Source organism: Rissa tridactyla, chromosome 5 (assembly GCF_028500815.1).
Source record: "Rissa tridactyla isolate bRisTri1 chromosome 5, bRisTri1.patW.cur.20221130, whole genome shotgun sequence".
Taxonomy (NCBI): domain Eukaryota; kingdom Metazoa; phylum Chordata; class Aves; order Charadriiformes; family Laridae; genus Rissa; species Rissa tridactyla.
In genome coordinates, this window is record NC_071470.1 from 1,789,090 (window position 1) to 1,809,755 (window position 20,666).

At 43.6% G+C, this 20,666-nt stretch overlaps 1 protein-coding gene and 1 long non-coding RNA gene across 4 annotated transcripts in view; one reads left to right on the plus strand and one right to left on the minus strand.

The window, feature by feature from the left end:
- Positions 1-389, minus strand: part of HPGD (15-hydroxyprostaglandin dehydrogenase) — a 29,449-nt gene extending 29,060 nt beyond the window's left edge. For all 3 annotated transcript variants that reach the window (XR_008466667.1, XM_054203267.1, XM_054203268.1), the window contains exons 1-2: positions 240-389; positions 3-126 (exon numbers count right to left, since the gene is read on the minus strand). Coding sequence is in view for 2 of the 3 variants with exons in the window: in XM_054203267.1 (XP_054059242.1) it covers positions 3-126; positions 240-332 (217 nt within the window). In the remaining variant the exon portion in view is untranslated. The remainder of the gene's footprint in view (positions 1-2; positions 127-239) is intronic.
- Positions 390-4,370: 3,981 nt separating this feature from the next.
- LOC128910270 (uncharacterized) lies at positions 4,371-11,578 on the plus strand. Its single transcript, XR_008466670.1, has 3 exons — positions 4,371-6,552; positions 7,830-8,019; positions 10,765-11,578. It is a non-coding gene; the product is annotated as an uncharacterized LOC128910270 (long non-coding RNA).
- The last annotated feature ends 9,088 nt before the right edge of the window (positions 11,579-20,666 follow it).

Genomic DNA, 20,666 nt, shown 5'->3' on the forward strand with positions numbered 1-20,666 from the left:
ACCTTTCAGCTGCTCGGGCTCGGTCACGTCGCAGGGGATGAAGAGCGTCCTCTGCGCCTCGAACTGCTCGTCCAGGGCCGCCTTGCTCTGCTGCCCGGCCTCCGCGTTGCGGTCCAGCAGCGCGACCTGGGCGGGGAGGGAGGGAGAGGCTGAGGCGGACGGACGGAGGGACGGACGGAGCCCGGTCCCGGCCGGTGCGGGGGAAGAGGAGTGGGGAGCCGGCCCTTCCCGGGGCTCACCTTGGCTCCCTTGCCCAGCAGCGCCTGGGCGAACGCCCGTCCGATGCCCTGAGCCCCGCCGGTCACCAGGGCCACCTTCCCATTGACGTGCATGGTGGCCGCGCCGCCGCCGAGCCGGAGCGACCGAGCGCGGTGTCACCTGCCCGGTTCCCTCCCTCCTTCTCTCCCTCCCTCCCTCTTTCCCTCCTCCTTCTCCTCCTCCTCGGGCCGGGAGCCGCCCGGGCGGGGGGAGCGAGGCGGGGGGGCCGGGCAGGATCGCGCCCTCCCCGGTGCCGGGATGAACCCCGGGATGGGGCAGAGCAGCTCCATCCTCTCCTCACCCCTCGGGGCGGCTCCCCCCGGGGAGGGAAGGGGGCCTGGTGCAGCCCGGGGTCCCCTCCGAGGGGGGGACACAGCCTTTGTGCCCCCAGGGATGGCGTGAGAAGCCGCTGGAAGGTTTGGGAAGGGCTCCTGGCAGCTCGGGAGGCTGCGGTTGGCACCGAGCGGCAGGGTGAGGGATTGAAAGAAAGTTCGGTTTCTAAAAGAAAAAACGCTGAGCCTTTTATTTATTTTTTTTTTCCCCTGTTTTTCACCCTTCAGAATGCCCCACCAGCCTTCTCCCCCCGCGGGCTACCAGCGAGGGGTTTTATTTGTATAGAAAAGCTGTCATGAAACATTGTGGACGTTCGACATATCACGATACCTGCTTTCTAGAAATTTTCAGGTCTGTGGGTAGCATAGCTTGTACCTTAAGGAACATTTAACTGCTTTTACAGTTTACAAGCCAAATTCTGCAATATCGCCTGAATTGTATGAAACTAAAATTTATCAATACTAAGATATATATCACCATACAATAGAAATAAGAGCAACCTCGGCGATCTAACAGCTCAAGTCAATTTTCTTGCTCGTTAGCCTGTTGCTAGAGATTCACAAACGTTATCCCATAGAAAATACCACGTTGGGGAGTGTTGGGTAGACGGGAAAGACCCACCGTCCCAGTCCTAAGCTCTATAACCCTGTGTACGTTGTGTACGTGCGCCTGTGTGTTAGGAGACACTTGTCTTTTGGGTTCTCTGTTTTCTTTTGCTGGTGTGTCAGGTTTAAACTTTTTGCTTGTGCTGTCAAGGCCCTGAAGTTCTCTGACTCAGACTTCATCTCTTTCATTAGTAGCTGTTGTCGTTTTGCCTTGTTTCTCGGCAGCAGGGGGCCTATTTTTGCTCCTTTTCTTACCCCAGCTGCCTGTTTTTGACCAGGCTGCCGCCTTCTATGGAATTCCCTTCTTTTGTATTACCCAGAAGAAACAAACTATATTGCTCCTGACACCAGCGAACTGTTACAGAACCATTAAGGTAACTATGTTACTTAATTGAGTAAATTGAGTAACATGAGATCTTGTTATTATAACCTTTGTCCTTAAAAATGTGAACTAATATAATCCAGCTGCTAAATTGGACGGCAGCCATTTAGTTTTCCTAAAGATCATGATTCACGGTGCTTCATAAAAGCAGTCAGAGCTGGCCTCTGGGATGAGTGATTTGTTTGAATGCGATACCTGTATTTCTGGGAGGGCTCCAGATGGCTGGGGAGCTGTGAAATCAGTGCCACCGTGCCTCAGGAGCTCTTTCCCAACCAGCTGAGCCAGCTTCCCTCATTTGTTGGGAGACAAACACGGTGCCAGGTCAAAGGCACGCGCTGAGATCAGTGTTACCACACAGGGCCCTGACAGCAGCGTTAGAGCGGAGTCTTTCACCCTCATCCCTGACAAACCCCCCTGCCCCCAACCTTTGGCCAAGTCATGATCAGCGTCCGTCACGGTCTTCATTTCCACAACGTATTAATATTTTTTTGAAAGCGCTACGCAAGGGAAAAGATCAATAAACCCCTCTGCGTTTCCAAACAGCTGTAGTCGGAATGACCTTTGGCAACTGTTTTCTAAATTGTTGATAACTCGGCATAAATGTCAAGAACAATCTGGACTCTCCGGAGACACTGGAACACTCTAAGATCTGAGTGCACACGCTCTTTCCATAAAACAACTCTTAGAAGTCTGTGTCCCGCAGATCGGCTTGGTGGAATGCAGCATGGGATGAAACCTATGCGGAGGGAGCAGGGAAGAGCGTGTTCGATCGCAGGATTGTTAAGGGAAAAATCAGGGTGAAGAGTATGGCTCCAGTGCTCAGCATTCACCACTGTGTCCGAGGAACGGACTTCCCCGGCTCCGCCTGACGAGAAAGAGGAACATCAAAATTACAGACATAGATCTCACTTTTGTAACTAACTCTACCCAAACAAGCCAATGCTCTCGTGCTCTCCAGGTTATAAAGTACTTTGCTTAACGTTGCACCCCTTTCCTGATTCCCTACATTACATGCTTTCTCACGTGAAGGAATTTTGGGACAAATTCCATAATTTTGGGCATCTCCTGTGGTCACAGTTTAAATCACTCTGTCAGGGAGGGAGTCAGCAACGCTATGAGCCTGCAAACAGGGATCTGGATTTAATTGCAAGGGAAGGAGAAGACTCGCTCGGGCTTAAGATCTGCGGTGCGCGGGGGGTGACAGAGGAGTGAGGGTCCAGAGAGGGACCATTTAAAAGTATTGTGATAAACTAACCCAGGGGTTCTCACACTGGTTTTGTTGGCTGGATGGACTCTCTCCGTTATTCCATTCAAGAATCTAAATGGCAAGTCTAGCAAGACGGCAAAAAAAGGCTCCATGTTGATATCCATAACCTTGGCAAAAAATATTTGTAACAGTCTTCCTTGGTAGCACAGCACGTGATGGTCCTCCAAAGGCAGGAGGAAGCAGTGGCAGGATTGTTGTGGGATTTACCCCCGGGGCCAGCAGAGACAGCTCGGCTCTCAGGGATGCGTGTGCTTGGCTCCTTGGAAGCCCACGGGATTTGTCACCAACGCACTGCAGGTACCCGTAAGAGCTTCTCACAACATAAGCCCTTTCCCACCCTGAGCTGTGATAAACTGCACAAAGGGTAAGATGTTGCCCAGAGGAAGAAGCTCTCTGTAGACACTTCCCCCGTTAGATATCCAGAGTTAGCACCTCAGCCTTCTTGCCGAAACTTGAGGGGGCAGCTACGAATCACGGGGGAAAAAATATTTCATAACTTGACAGTTTTTGAACCTTGCCTTCAATTTCCATGAAAGCTTTCATAGAAGCATGAGGACTTCTGCTTTTTAATGTTTCAGTGGTCAACCTTTTCAGATAATCTATCCTTAAGAAAAACCAGTACCTGACTTCACGTATACAGTTGGAAGAGCCGTCACAAGGGGCAGTAACATGCTATAAAGGCTCTGTCTTCCGAAGCGGCCAGCCTGCAGAAGACCGAGAGTATGCTTTGGGTACTTTATCCCATGCGTGAGAAGCCGATACGCTTATTTAAGAAAACGTGAGATAACAAAATGTGATGTTGCATTATTCACAGAATCACGGAATCACGGAATCTTCAGAGTTGGAAGGGACCTCTAGAGATCATCTAGTCCAACTCCCCTGCTAGAGCAGGATTGCCTAAAGCACATCCCTCAGGGCTGCATCCAGGCGGGTCTTGAAAATCTCCAGAGAAGGGGACTCCACCACCTGCCTGGGCAGCCTGTTCCAGTGCTCTGTCACCCTCACTGTAAAGAAGTTTTTCCGTGTATTTGATCAGAACTTCCTATGTTCTAGCTTGTGCCCATTGCCCCTTGTCCTGTCGCTGGGAACCATTGAAAAGAGCCTGGCTCCGTCCTCCTTAAACCCACCCTTTAGGTACTTGTAAACATTAATCAGGTCCCCCCTCAACCTTCTCTTCTCCAGGCTAAAGAGTCCCAGCTCTTTCAGCCTTTCCTCATAAGGGAGGTGCTCCAGTCCCACAATCGTCTTGGTTGCCCTTCGCTGGACTCGCTCCAGTAGTTCCCTGTCCCTCTTGAACTGGGGAGCCCAGAACTGGACACAGTACTCCAGTTGTGGCCTCACCAGTGCAGAGTAGAGGGGGAGAATGACCTCCCTCGACCTACTGGCCACAGTCTTCCCTATGCAGCCCAGGATGCCATTGGCCTTCTTGGCGACAAGGGCACACTGCTGGCTCATGGATAATTTGCTGTCTACCAGGACCCCCAGGTCCTTCTCCTCAGAGCTGCATTCTTCAATGGTAGAGTCAAACCAAATCATACCACATTTACGATTTTTCACCAAAAGGTGCACTAGCGCTTGCCCCAGGGGTTTGTCATCCAATACATTAGCTAGACTCAAAACATCCCAAACAGCTATTATCTGAAATCACAGATATGAAAAGATACTGAGTGACTCCATGAACGTTTGACTTGGGTGCTTTGAGAGACAAATAATTCCATACAGGCAATCTGCGCTTTCTGTTCAAAGCTAAGAAATAACGCTGAAGGCGCTGAAGCTGTTCAGATTAAACCTTTCACGCACGCTCCCCGGGCGAACAGTGCAATGCCGAACGGACGTTAACGTTTGCATGGCATTTGTGTGCAGGACGTGATTTCATTTACTGTTTTCTAGTAGACCTTTTGGCTAGCAATGCAATGTCTTTTTTTGCGTTCCTTTTCCGGCCGTGGTGCTTCCTCTTCCATATCCCTCCCCTTACATTGATTCTTTTCCATGGCCCATGGCTTATGCTGTTACACAGACCAGAGTGGCATCAAAGCGTGGAGTCTCCAGGTGGTTTTAATCTGTTTCTGAAAAGGAGGCAGGAATGTGATCTCTCTGTGACATGTGTCACCCTGTTCCTTCAAATGGAGTTTTTCAAAAAGCAGCCCAGGCCTCATTTCTGTTACCATCTCTTCGTTCTCTGCATGGTGCTGTCCGAGTTGTGATGAAAACTAAATTAGCGATGTCACACCTGTGAAGGGACTATCAGGCAAGGCATTTCGGAGGGCTTCCAAAGGCAGTCACCGCAACCTGTGCACTTTGGGCAGTGTTTTAGTGCATTTCCCCAATTTCTGATGAGAAGAAGGGGTGGAAAACACAGCTGGAGAAATGCCCCGAATGTCTACCTTTGCATGGGGTAATTAAGAGACAGATTTCAGGTCGCATACGTAATGTGGTGGGACCAAACCCTCCTTAACGAGAAACTGAAGTGTTCATTAAGTATAAGACAGTTTTTCATGTCCAAGAGTTTTTTCCATAATGTGATTTCTGTATGATCCCTCTGTATGCACTAAATTAGAAAGGCAGCAATTACTGCAGAAGAAGACGAGGTTATGCAGCTATGCTTTATTTCAGATATTATACCTAGCTGTGTATACAAAATAATTCAAGCCAGATAGACTGGCTGCCAGAAATGTCAAACTAACTTAGAGGGCAAGACGCTGAATGAACAACAGGCTCAGAGATTTGCCAAGATGCATTTTTACAGCACCACATCATATCGGCCCATGCTGGGTCAGCGACCAGATTATTTTGCTCATCCAGGACAACAGCAGTGCGTGCACAAAAATGTCATGTACTTGAGGAAAATACGAGAACAAAGGAAACATCAAAGCAGAGGATAGTTAGAGTTATAAGAAAATAGTTATGAAAAATCTATTACTGGAGCTCATACTATGTGAGTTGTTGAGGATGTCAAGACTTCCATGGTGAGATCTGGGGGAAGACACTAAAACAAAGAGCTCTGTGGTTGTCTGTATTTTCAAAAATAGCAGGCAGGATAGGAGAAAGCACAATGGTTTTTTTGGAAATATGAGAAATAGCAACTGAAGTTAGTAGTACCAAGAGAATAGAAAATGAATTTAATGCTATAGCAGTGGATGAGAAGAAAAAGGCTTGGGTTAGTAGTGTGAGGAGGACCATAAAGTGAAGAGGAGATCACTTTGCTTTATAAAATGGAAAAGGGAAGTCACTGGAGACATTCAAAAAGGGAATGAGAAACGTGTATGGTGCAATTTCCTGAGGTGTACGGATGCCTAGAAAACACGCGGTTTTGGTGAAGGGTTTGTCAGCGCCCATGGGAGGGTGTTACGGGACACGAGGGGGAAGAGAGGCGATGGCTGGATTTTAGATTCCTTTGGCTGACACTGGAGAGGAAGGGATTTGAGAGTTAGAGAGCTTCCCGTCGCTTTGCTTGTGACGTGAAGCTGGTGGAAACACCTACTATGACTGAAAGAAAGGTTTTGGAGTGAAGAAAATTTAGTGGAAAATGCCCAGTGGAGAGGGGGTAGGAAATAGCTGCCTGGGAAGCTGAGGGCAAGGGGATTTAGGAATCCAGCCTTGGAGATCTGGTCTGAGAGGCTTCCTGGCTCTCCGGCGTGCTCTTCCTTCATCAAAACCCTGCTCTCGTGCTCAACATTACAACAGCCTGTTTCTATGGCATCACAATGGTAAGTTTTTTAATCCATTGTCCTGCATATAGGCCAAATAACTGGGGAGAATTCAGCTGCCAGGTTTCACCTTAGATACTTAATGCCTTTAAAGAAACAAAACAAAGCTAGCAAACAACCCCAAGCAATTAAGGGAGCACAGTGCTCAATGAGGATATGAGTATTGTTACTTAAATCACTTTTTTAAAAGTCACCAGATAACTTGGGGAATGTGGGGTTATTTCCATGCCCGGGAGCCAATAACACATTTTTAAAAAACCAGTAGTCCACTGGCAGAGGAGCAGATGAGCGTGACTGTGCCCGGCCAGGGCAGCAGGGCCTTGTCGGGAAGCTCTACAAGGTGTTCAGCTCCTGGAGGCTGGAGCCAGGCTCTAAATGAATAAGGAAGGGTTCAGCCTTAAAGCACGCCCTGCCCTTTCTCTATCTGATATAATTACAGGAGAACCCTTAAAACCCTGTATTTGGCACTGGCTTTAAACACCGCAGCAGTACGGCAGCTGGCAGTAAACGCAAAACAAAAATATGTGAACCCCTCCCATGCCTCTTGCAGCTTTGGCACCGCGCTGTGCGAAGGACTCTCTGCCCGAGTCGTTTGATTATCAACGCGTTGAGCAATGCAAATATCTCTACATTTGGGAAGAAATTGTTGCGGGCTTGCACCCAACCTGGAAAAGGCTCCTTAAAACTAGTGCGATCAATTAAAATCAGACCCAGTAAAGTAACTTGTGTTTCTTAACTGCGTAATTCTAGCACGACTGAATTACTGTCTACTTCCTACACAGATAAAATGCAGGCTTTTTGATATTTGTTGAAGTGCTGGAGTCCTATTAATTATCTTATTTGATAAATACTACTATTGTGCTTTCTTGGACTAATATCATAAATACTACAATTGTGCTTTCTTTGACTAATACGCAGTTGAAGAGAGGCGGAATATGGTTTTGATTAGGTTTTAACTTCTAAAAAGCAAAGAACCTAAAAAAAAAGAGAGAAATCACAAAAAAAATTAATTCATTCCAACTTTGAAAAACAATGAATTAACAGGGAGCCGTGAATCCCATGAATCCTCCTCCTTCTGCTCTCCGAACTTCTGTAGAGATTGTCTTTCAAGCTAATGTTTTGGCTCCCTCCTTTTTTTTTTCTCTACATTCAATCGCTGTCTTGGTACGTCAGTTTCTGAGTGTTCTGTTTTAGGAAAAAAAATATCTTATACAGTGCTTTTTTGAGGTGGGCAGAGTATTTTATGCTGCAGAGTGATTGTTATTTGTATGTTTTAGGGAAGTCAGAGATCTTCCACAACGGTTTTGAGTGTAAAAACCTGGGTAACCAAAGGGCTACAAAAACCAAGTGCTACAGAATACTTGTAATGTACCACAACAGAAGAATGATGCGGTAACATTTGGAAATAACATGGAAAAGTGAACCAAATTTCAAAGAAAATGTATGAAACAGGAAGCAAAAGAACTGGTGAGTGATGCGCTTACTAGAAATGACACTTATCACTTAAGATGAAATTAAGAAATGAGTTGAAAATCTCAAATGTCAACACCATGGCACGCTTGCTTATAGGAAGCTCATGCTTTTAGATTATTTTTTATGCTTAGTTTTATGAAATACATGAAATGGAATCAGAAACTGAGTAACAACAACAACAGAATTATATAAAACTACCAGAATCGAGTTCTTAATGTAACTGCTGACGTTAGTTGGTGAAAATACAAAAACAGCCCATAAATTCCTATTTCAGGCATGGTCAATGTAACCTTGAATGTAGGTATTAAAAATAACAGCAGTTATTTAAAAAAAAACCCTATAGAAATGTGTAATAAATCAGCTCTACGTCAAAGGGCAGACCATAGCTAATACATACAATTTAAGCCAGTAGCCTGTTTGTGAAGTATTTTAACTATTAGTAGTTTAGAGTCAATTACTGGATATTCTTTCTGATCATTTAGAATGTTTACAACTGTAAAATAAATTGTATTTGCTAGTCAATTGAGAATAATGTATTATGGGCTTTCTAGCCGAGACCCTCAGATGAATCTTGACTCACGAAGGAACACTCAGGGTTTTAAGGAGCTCATCTCTGCAGCTTGGTAAATGGAGCACGTTATGCCGGTATAAACACCTTTATTTTTTATGAATGCAGCCACGCTCACTCTTCTGTCCAAAAAAAGCTCTAACTGAAATACTTAGTACAAACCTACGTGGAGCTCAGGCATCCCCTGCATGTGCTGAATTCATTTGCTGAGACCTACAAATTAGTTGCTGTTTGTGTCATAGTGGGTACTTTATATGACCAATAGGAAGAAACTGAAATTATTGAACAAAGTTCAAATTGGCCATTGCATTCGTGGATACCTGGGAATCTATCTAATAAGTACATTCCTCTATAGATATAAATAGATATAAATAACTGGATATCCCTCTGCCGTTTTTTATTTCTGCTATCCAAACATGCAGAAATAAACCTCCATTTTCAGATTTAAAGACATCGGAAAGCCTTTCTTGCTACTGGAAAAATATATCTTTGACTATGTTATGAAGCTCAAAACCCTCTGACGTAGTTTTGCTGGGATGATGACCTTATAATGTATTGCAAAAGTTTTCATGTGAAGCTGTATAAATAAACCTTCCAAGACATTTTAGAAATCACGTAAAAACAAAATCCACAGCCACATCAAATGTGGTAACATACGTAGGTATTCAATAAGGTCATCAGTATGTCATTTTTAATAGAAATCCTAATAAAGAATTATTGTGTAATAAATCAGGATCTGGAATTTTAGAATGTCACATGCAAAGGGAGCTGCACAACGCATCATTGTGACTGTAGTCTGAAGTAAATCGGGCAATTTATTTGAGATCTAAGAACAGATTCAAACCAACATAAAGTTCCATTGCAGTTGACTGTGAAGCTTTTTTTCCCAATGACTTCAATAATTGTGGATAAAAAGCCCTCCTGGGCTACACTGGGCAGAGCATCACCAGCAGATCGAGGGGCTGGTCCTTCCCCTCTGCTCAGCCCCAGGAGGTGCGTCTGGTGGGACAGGTCCAGTTCTGCATCTGGTGGGAGAGGTGGGAGAGGTTCCCCAGTGCTGGGGAGACATGGAAGTGCTGGATCGGGTTCAGCAAAGAGCCACCAAGGTGATGAAGGGACTGGAGCCTCTAACATATGAGGAGAGGCTGCAAGAGCTGGGACCACTCAGCCTGGAGAGGAGAAGGCTGAGGGGGATCTCACCAATCTGTGTAACTGCCTGATAGAAGGGTGTACAGGTGACACAGCCAAAGCCAGTGGTGCCCAGTGACAGGGAAATTGGCAATGGGCAAAAATTGAAATTTGGGAAATCCTACTTAAACACCAAAACCCCGCTTTATTTTTTTCCTGTGAGTGTGGTTCAGCACTGGAGCATGTTGCCTAGAGAGCTTGTGGAGTCTCCATCTTCGAATATAGCCAAAATTTATAAATGGATGCAGATTTGACAACCTGGTCTTGGTGACCCTGCTTTGGGCAGAGGGGTTGGAACTTGATGATCTCTAGATGTCCCTGCCAACCCAACATGTTGTGATTCTGTGAACAGAATCATAGAATCATAGAATCGTTAGGGTTGGAAGGGACCTTAAAGATCATCTGGTTCCAACCCCCTGCCATGGGCAGGGACATCTCCCACTAGATCAGGTTGCTCAGAGCCCCGTCCAGCCTGGTCTTAAAAACTTCCAGGGATGGGCCTTCCGCCCCCTCTCTGGGCAACCTGTGCCAGTGTCTCACCACCCTCATGGTGAAGAATTCCTTCCTAACGTCCAGTCTGAATTGACCCATCTCTAGTTTTAATCCATTCCCTCTAGTCCTACCATTACCCGACATCCTAAAAAGTCCCTCCCCAGCTTTCTTGTAGCCCCCTTAAGATACTGGTAGGCCACTCTAAGGTCTCCTCAGGAGCCTTCTTTTCTCCAGACTGAACAACCCCAACTCTCTCATTCTGTCAATATTGTAAGGACAGTTTCCACAGCACTTGTAATGTTATCAAGCTAAATCACCACCTGGTAGATTAGAATACATGTAAATACTTTTTGATTTTTGTTTAATGATTAATATGAATATAGGTATGGTTAGACTGTACGTGCTTCCAGTGTACAAAAGAGTTAAGGCCATAAATATGCTATAAACAAGCACAACTGATTTCTCCCTACATTATGCATTCACATCTGCAGAGCAACCTGGGATCACATTGCAGAAAGAGAGAAGGAAAGCAGATGACCTTGCCACCTTCTTCGGAAAGTGGCTGTTACTGACGTGATACAACCGTGCAAGGAACTTTTGAGCGTGCATCACCGCAACTGAAGGTGTTCAGCAAAGCAACGCACTTACCCCCGATCGATTACGACGGTGAAGAAACCCTGCCAGAGCTCCATTGAGGTGTCCTCACCGTGCTTTGCCATGCTCATATTGTCCAGAGATGCCCCTCGCACAGACTGTGCCTCGGTGGGAGCTGGGCCAGACAGTTTCTGACCAAAAAATAGCTGAGACAGTGTTTTTGATGTTTGCATATATTCCAAATAGTAGTTATAATACAGATTTTTTTAAAAAAATAATTATTGGATTAATTCCATCTTGAGGTAAAGCAGACAGCAGCTGGCTGCAAAAATAGTTTAGCCTTATTTCATCTCAAATATACACATTCATGAAAAGAACGGTATGAAAAGATTAAGGGTCACGTTTGGCTATGAACTAGGGACAATAAAAAAGGTTTCCAGAAAATATTTGGTTTTGTTCATGCACTGAAATTACTGCAGTGCACATACTCTTTTCTTCAAATTTAGTGTTTTTAAAAAATTATTTTATTTTTAACTTTCACAATTATAACTCTTCATGAAAGGGAACAAAACCCGCTTGCTTAGAAATCATGATGTGGGTAACTATAAACAGAGTCGGTAGCACAATGTGAGAAGTTGCCTCACCTTTCTCATTTGAATGAGTTCACTTAAAAGTCTTCATAATTCTACCAAGTCCAAAATTAAGGAATTTTCATGTGAGATGTTTTCTTCAAATTGGAAAACTTCGGGTTAAGCAAGTTAAGTAATAAATGAGGCTAGTAAGATTTGTTTGGTTCAGCCTGGGGAAGGGGAAGGGGAAGGGGAAGGGGAAGGGGAAGGGGAAGGGGAAGGGGAAGGGGAAGGGGAAGGGGAAGATGAAGGCAAGGGCAAGGGCAGGGAAGGGCAGGGCAGGGAAGGGAAGGGAAGGGAAGGGAAGGGAAGGGGAAGGGGAAGGCAAGGGCAAGGGAAGGGAAGGGAAGGGAAGGGAAGGGAAGGGAAGGGAAGGGAAGGGAAGGGAAGGGAAGGGAAGGGGAAGATGAAGGGGAAGGGAAGGGGAGCCTTGGAAGTTTCATAGTCCACTTCATCCCATTGTTTTGGAACAATGAATGCATCATTACATTTTCTGCAAAGTAGAGGCTCTGCTTTCCTTCTCCTTCCTCCCTCTGAGCCCCAATCTGAGTTTTGTCCTCCCACGCTTAAGCAGCTGTGTGAAAAGACTCTACAGTGACCATAAATAACATCGTACAAAGGATATTTTCTCTGTGATTTTCCCTGTGTTTTATGACAGCTAACTCAATTTTTTTTTGTATTTATTAAATCTAGCAAAAATGTTTTATTTTCTAATACACCATTGATAATTATTTTCTACTTTCCAGTTCTGCTTTGTTTTGGTTATTATTTCACTGCAGCATTGAGAAATCTGGATGAGTCTGAACAAATAAATCAGGAAGCTCTCTTTTGGGGATAAAATGTGTGATGCAATACTATTCCATTTCCTGAACCTTTCCTTTAATTTAACATTTTGAAGATGATGTTTAGTGCTAAAACTGCATATGTAGGAGCGTGTTAGAAGATTGAGGATTAAAATAAAAAAAAAAAAAAATAAAGACATAGACAAGGTGAAGATGGAACTAATCATAGAATCATAGAATTGCCCAGGTTGGAAGGGACCTTTCAGATCATCGAGTCCAACCATCAACCTAACTCTGACAGAAACCATCACTAAACCATATCTCTAAGCACCACGCCTAGCCAGCTTTTAAATACCTCCAGGGATGGTGCCTCAACTACTTCCCTGGGCAGCCTCTTCCAATGCTTAGTAACCATTTCAGTGTAAACATTTTTCCTAATATCCAATGTAAACCTCCCCTTGTGCAACTGGAGACTGTTTCCTCTTGTCCTAATGTACATAAAGATGTTTAAATTAGTTTAACACAGGGATATTCCACTTAAACCCAACAACCTTTGTTTTGATGGTGGGATTAAGTAAGGACTATATCAACACTGAGACTGCGAAGCAGTGGTTGCCTTGGAGAAGATGGACATACATGACCAGGTGAGGACATTGCTAGTCATGTTTTATGGATTAAATATGTTATCTGCTATATGCAAACTGTGAATGCAGCATAGGACAAGGTGATTAAAAAAAATTCCTAATTCTTGTGACCTTTTGTAGATGTAAACATAGCAAGGTCCAGCCTGTCCCCCTCAGCTGCGTGCCCTTCCTGTGCTTTGGCCTTGTCACGCAGAGCATCGTCTGCAAATGGACTTCAGGGGTTTTCAGACGTGTGCTCAGCGGCTGCTCCCTGGGATGGTTTTGTTCTTACCAGGACAGTGCTCCCACTGACAGTGTTAATGTGTAAACTGTGTGTTAATCTTTGTCTAGTACGTGCATAAACCCACTTGTGTAAAATCTTCCAGTCTCCATACTGCCTGTATGCTGGGGTGTCCGCAGTGGGCACAGATACTGATTTGGGCTTTGAACATGGTACCAAGCAACGCCTCTCTCGCTGGATTTTGTTGTTGTGCAACTCCTACTTTTCGAAATAGTTCCATGGCAAAATATTTGCCTAATCGGTGGTTCTGTTCTTTTTCCTCTCAGGGAGAGGGGAAGGTTCCAATCCACATCCCTGTCTTTCGAGGGGTGTCACTTACCCACCTCAATTTAAGCCACTTTAGGGCTGAAGTGCCTCCAACAGTCCCGTGACACAGGGCAATGGTGGCATTTCATTAGGCCAGGCACAAAGCGAAATACAAAGGCAGCAAATACCTTCCTCTTATTGGGTCCTACTCACTGCCTTTGAACATAGAAAAGCTGAGCAACCTTGTGTCAAGGCAGGCGGACTGTTTGTTGGGGTACCGCATTTCCCTCCTGCATTTTATAATGCGCCTGTTGATGGAGTTAACAGCTCTGTATACATGAAGCATATGCATAACTACTGGGATGCAGACATCTTTTTGCGGATCTGGGCCTTCATCCTTACGTGACTGAATTTCATTTCTTGGAATGGTGATTGTCAGAACCTTAGCATTACACTATTAAATGACTTTTTCTAATTTTGTGAAATGCTTTATAAGGTGACAGAGAAATATTGCTTCTATTTGAATTATCGCGTGCCCTGTAACACTACTGAATACCAGCATAATGTCTGAGATGCGAAGGGTCACTTCTTAGTTTTCTAAAAAGAAAAGTGAAAAAAAATCCTGGAAACTGAGAACTTAAATATCCAAAATAAGAATTTGAGAGTGAACACAGGGAAATACTCTACCAAAATCTGTGAACCACGTAAGACCAGAATGAGTCCTGGTAAGAACCTGAGTATTTTTGTAAATGTGAAGTTAATTAAACTGGATCATTCCCCCTTTCTTACTCCCGGTACCACACCAAGTCCCCGTTCTCTCTAAGTAGGGACGTTCAGTGTCTCAGTATAGGAAAGCCTAGATATCTTATGGAGCCACATTTATTTTGACAAGTTTCAAAGAAAAAAATCATTAGAACAACCCTGTTCTTGTTTTATTAGTAAGGATAATATTTCTTTTGGCGAAAAGAACATGTTAGATTCTGAATTTATTTTGTTATTGTTTATTTGGGCTTTTATATTCTATTAGTTGTGTTATGCCACAGTGCAGTTTCTGTTATCTGTAATATTTCTTGATATGTTTCAATTTCCTTGCAGTTTTTTTTCCCCAGAATTTCCAATTTCTTATTCCACGAATAATTGTGAAATTTGCTGACTATGAATTCCTTTCCTTCATAATGATAAAAGTAGCTGTGGGAGGTGACAATTTGAAATAAAATTCAACTTCCAATTCTCAGCCAGGCTTATTAGACAAATACATTTGGACGGATTGCCTGCCTGGAGAACAAATAAAGATCATATTATCAGACTGCATTCCCATGAGCGAAACCTTCCGTTCACAGGATCATAGAATCATAGAATCTTCATGGTTGGAAAGGACCTTTGAGATCATCAAGTCCAACCGTACACACACACAAAAAAACCCCCTACAATCTCTGCCACTAGAGCATGCCCTGAAGTGCCACATCTGGACGTTTCTTAAACACCTCTAGGGATGGTGACTCAACCCCCTCCCTGGGCAGGCTGTTCCAGTGCCTGACCGCTCTTTCAGTAAAGTGAAAATTCAATCCCCCCATAACTTTTAATGTCTTCCAATTATTGCCTTTTCGTTTGCTTTAAATCTTGAAGCTCCCACAAGATCATGAGGCGTGTGCTGTACGAATGTTTATTAGATATATCAGGATATGATAAAAGCATCATCCTCCCAGTTTTGGAGGGAAATTTTGCGTTGGCTTGTGTATCGCAGCCTAGATGCAAAGAACTACGTAATACATTTCTAAGCAGCTGAGACAGCAAAATCTATAAGGTAATTTAGAGTATTGCAGCAGCAGTCTTCAACAGAGTTTAATTAAAGTGTTCTGGTGATCTGAAGATACTCATAATCCATCAGTGAAATTAAAGAAGTCCACATCGACAAAACTTTTTCTCAGGCTCATGATGCCAGTTGGCATTGTTACGCAGAAATATGTATCACATGTATAAATCTACAGTTAATGACCAAAATACAGGATGGTTATTCAACCACCTCCAAGTAAGCGATGCAATGCCAAGATACGAGGCACCCAGTCCCAGCTGGTTGATTCACTTGAGTGAGGCTTTCCATACAGAAGATTTCTATGGAGTTCATGGGGGGAATGAGGTGGGTGATCTAAAGGGGAAACTTTTCTGCTGAGCTGCTTAGAGTTTATGAGTAAGAACGTTAAACGTCGCGTGGGTCTGAGCCCTGTGCTCTGGGTGTCCGTTCATTGGGCTCCAGTGCCCCTTATCAGCATCAGTGTCTAATCAGAAAGGAATATTTGGTGATTTAAAAGGCAGATGTTAATGGGGATGGAATCACTACAACACGCACAATACTGTGTGACTCATTGCCATAGGATGTCGTGATGTAATTTTAGATGGGTTCAAAAAATGATCAACGAAATTCAGGTTAATTAGACACCAAATTACCATCACTGAAGCAAAATGCAGAAGAATTGCAATATATATATGTACATGTTCTGTTTTGTTTGGTTACTGTGAAAGGCGGGATTTTAGAATATGTGGAACTTTGTTCAGAACGAGTACAGTCATGTTTTTGGTATTATGGCAGTACTATGTTTACTAAGTTACCTAAATCTATTCCATGCATTTTTCAGAACATATTTCAAGAGAAAACAGATTTTTTTGGAAGAATGTTTGAATTTTTTAACCTCATTTAGGTATGTTACATTCTGTCCTTCTCTATCAATATGCATTCAATAATCAAAATCTATTTACATGTGTGTACGTATATATGTATCCTGCATACCTTTCTATATCTAGGAAATAGTCCGGTTCTCCGTGTCACTTACTTCTATTTGAAAGATAAATTAGCCCATTACAAACTCCCCAAACTGGTACAACCTGGCAAAAGGGCAACAATATTTACAGAATGAGTTTATGTTTTTCTTCCTGGCTTAGGTGACATTAGGCGGGGCTGATAGAGTTCAGTGCCAAGAAAAGCATATATATGTATCTCAAAGTGCCTTTTAATGAACTTATCTGATTCTGTAACTTAAAAAAAATATTCTTGCTTAAATGAGAAGGAAGAAATTATGTTATGGGATAGTTTTAACAGTTTTACAGTAAGAGTTTTTGTTCTTTCTCCTCCTGGGTTTAGTGAGATTAAGGTCAAGTCCAGTTTCTGTGTATTTCTAAATTAATTGCAGACAAGCCGGAGGCATTTAGTAGCTCTTACGCTTCTAAGGACTGAGGATCTGGTGTGATCATGATCCCACACAGTAAAGACAATTCCACCACAGAGTTTATAATATGGTTTAAAACAACAGCCAGCCAGTATTTTATAGAGGATGAAAAGAAGAGCACTTTCATAGATGTGTTATTTTCACAAATTATAGAATTACGAGGCCATAAAAATATGCTGAAAATATTCTCTGCCTCTATTAATGCCTATTGACCCACTTGAATTGTATAAAAGAACGAGGGTTCTTCACAAAAGGAGCAGTGCCTCTTATTATCATTGGATGGTCTATTCCTGAATATAGTTATTTATTTATTTTGGATTTTTTTACAAGTAAATCTGGTTATTCCTTTCTATTAAATTCATGTTTGTCTCTTTTACGATAGAAATATGTTCTCTTGAAATCAGTTATGTAGGGACTTCCCGGGTATAAGGCACAAATGTGGTCTCTGTCGATGTTGTATCAGAGGTGGGTATTACGTGCAAAGTGCTCTGCCGGGCTGGAGCCTGCAGGTTTCCTTTGGGGAATTTTTCTGAGGTCACTTTTCTGCGGTCACTTTTGTGGAGCCCTGGGCCTGTGGATGGAGCATTTGTTTGCTCGAAGTTTTCAGCGTACCTTCTGCACATGAAAAGTGAGGGTGGATCTTGGCACAGCTATCGGTTCTTTTTCCATATCTGTTTTGCCTTTTTTTAGTTTCTGGGCTCTAGCTCAAAGTTTCTAACCACATCTGGCATCTGGAGCAGAGAGTTCAAGGCAGGATGTCTCAACAGCCAGCAAAGATGTCCAAAAATTTAGAGAGTAACTATGTGCGAATTCAAAATCATACACTAGGAATCTAGGAATCAAGACAAATCAAATATTGCATGACTAAATGTAATCCAGTGAAGCTAAAACACACGGATTATTTCATGCTGATTCACTTTGGTGTATGACTAAACAGGCAGAGCTAACACAGTAGCAAAGTCAAAAGGGAGAGAGAAACGGAGAAATCAGCAAAGTTGGAGAAAATATCAGCAACTGGGGAAACGCTTTGCTTAACGCTTTGAATTTATTGCACAAAATCATTGCATAGCTTGGTTCTGTTGCTCTGAGAACAAATAATTAGCCTAAACAATCAGAGATGTGCCTATACTAGCCTTTGCCCTACACCTTCCAACCACTACTATTAGTGAGGAAGAAGTCCTCATGGTACCTGATACAGTCCAGTAACTCCTGGCCTGCCTGACCGCAGGCAGTGTGGGGGTCAAAGCTAGTAGTACCCTTCCCATAGTAGACCTCTACAGCTTCACGTAGGACTAGAATTATTCTACTTTAAATCAAGGCGCAGGGAGTTTCAGGCCAAGATCCATAAAAATATTATAGCCCCAAAAGTGGCTCTGTAGATGGTTCAAGCATCTAAATCCAAGGCTGTGATTCCTGAAAACCCTGCTGAACACCCTTAGGGACTAAAGTTTTGGCAGTAAAACTCTAATGCAGGGGATTCCACTCTCCCCTTCAGTGGCTGACATCTTGTTTGGATTAAGACAGGTCATTGTTTGAAGCTTAAACCCAATCGGTAGCTCGAAAATCAGCATTTCTCTGGCCAAGTATTTACCTGTCTTGCTTCACATCAACTTCAGACAAAATATGGTTGTTTTGGCCACTTTCTTTATATTTTACAGGGTAGGTGGGAGAGATGACCTGTCCTCTGGTTTGTCCTCTGAACCTGAATGATTAGAGCGTTCCCATAGAATACGAGGCCAAGGGGCTCAAGGCTTTCCACAAAATGAATGAACTGAAATCCACGTCTCCCTAGAAAGTGTCCCAACCACCAGGCTGTGGGGCTGTATGGCGATACTGGTTTGGTGTGGGGGACTGCCCCTCTTTGCAAACTAGGTCACTGTAAGCAGTGACTCATGAAGTATGCGTGTGTATTTTAAACTAAATAGTTATTTTATGTAGCTGCAGAAACGGCCAGGCTTACATGAGATATTTTTGTTGTTTATTTGTTTTTAAGCTTTTAAGTTAAATTATATACCAACATAATTCATTTAAACTCTAAACTAAATCATTCCTTGCCAAGGCTGCTTTCTCAGCCTGTGGGCAACAAAAGAAATCCTGACATTATCAACTCCAATTAGAAAATCCATCTTGTCATAACTGGGGATTAATTATTGCATATAGACCTTGCTAACAGAGTCTTCAGGAAGAGCACAAAATGAAACAGGAGGGAGAGATGCAGAAGTAGACAGATCTATGAGGCTATTGAATTCTTATTTGGGCTTGTTCATTTAACCTACAAGTTGTATCCGCAGTAGCCGTCAGTTATCATGACGTTAACTGGTTGTGACTGGTGTTTAAAAAGGGTTTTTTTGGGGGAAAAAAAGACGTAAATAAATACAGCTGAGTATCAGCCTACTTTGAGACAACTGTTCTCTGTTTGTTTTTCTGGAATCAGATAGCATTTTTTGGTCATGGAATCCAACTGAATTTTCAATGCTGTAATTATGAAAGGCACATGGAGTCACAATTAATGTAGAATAAGAAAACCAGAACTAGAGAGAAAGAGCCAGAAAATGAGAAAAGGAAATAAACACACAGTATGTGGTAACCACAATTTAGTAAATCATAAAGGTGAAATACAGATGGAGTATCCTGTGATAGAGAAGATGCAACTAAACTTTTGTTTCTTCCAAATTTCCAAAGAAAAACAGACCCATCTTATTCCCAGATGTTTAAGAAATTAGACTATCCAAATATGTCAGAAAACATCAACTTCATATTCAAATTGTAAGAACTTTGTTTGTGTGTTTAGACAGTGTCTTTAGTACAGTCACTGGTAAATAAACAATAGTCAACAAAAATGCAGATTTACCCCTTATGACTATTTTTTTCCTTTAGTTCAGAGACAGCAGGAAGCATGGCATGGGTTTTGTCTAGACGCACTATTAAAGAAGGCCAATATCCTGACTTTTGAAGAGTGGCTATTCTGGTACGATCTTCTGTTCCCTAAGAATTCTTGACAAAAAGCATCACAATAGTTATTGCTCAAAGGTCAAGTACTGAACTCAATCTTTGACCCACACTTTACTCTGTAATATACCCTCAGGGCGGATTGACCCTGGCAGGACATCAGGAGCCCACCAAAGCCGGTCTAGCACTCCTCTCCTCAGCAGGATGGGGGAGAGAAATTATATCGAAAGGCTTGTGGGCTGAGGTAAGGACAGGGAGATCATTCACCCAGTATCATCATGGGCAAAACGGACTCGGCTTAGGGAAAATGAATGTAACTTATTATGGATCAAATGAGGTAATAAGGAATAAAACCAAATCTTAAAACCCCTTCCCCTCACCCCTCCCTTCTTCCTGGGCTCAACTGCACTCCCAATTTCTCTACCTCCTCCAGCCGAGCGGTGCAGTGGGACGGGGAATGGGGGTTGTGGTCAGTCCATCAGAAGTTGTCTCTGCTACTCCTCCCTCCTCAGGGGTGGGCTCCTCACACTCTTCCCCTACTTCAGTGTGGGGTCCCTCCTATGGGAGACAGTTGTCTGTGAGCTTCTCCAACATGGGTCCTTCCTGTGGGGTGCAGTCCTTCAGGAGCAGACGGCTCCAACATAGGTCCTCCATGGGGTCACAAATCCTGCCAACAAATCTGCTCCAGTGTGGGCTTCTCTCTCCATGGGTCCACAGCTGCTGCCAGGATCCTGTTCCAGTGAGGGCTCTGCAAGGGGTCACAGCCTCCTTCAGACATCCACCTGCTCCAGCAGGTCCTCCATGGGCTGCAGGTTGACGTCTGCTCCACCATGGACCTCCATGGGCTGCAGGTGGATCTCTGCTCTGCTGTGGACATCCACGGGCTGCAGGGGACAGCCTGCCTCATCATGGTCTTCATCATGGACTGCAGGGGAATCTCTGCTCTGGCTCCTGGAGCACTTCCTCCCCCTCCTTCTTCAATGACCTTGGTGTCTGCAGGGTTGTTGCTCTCACAAAGTCTCACTCCTCTCTCTGGCTGCAATTGCCG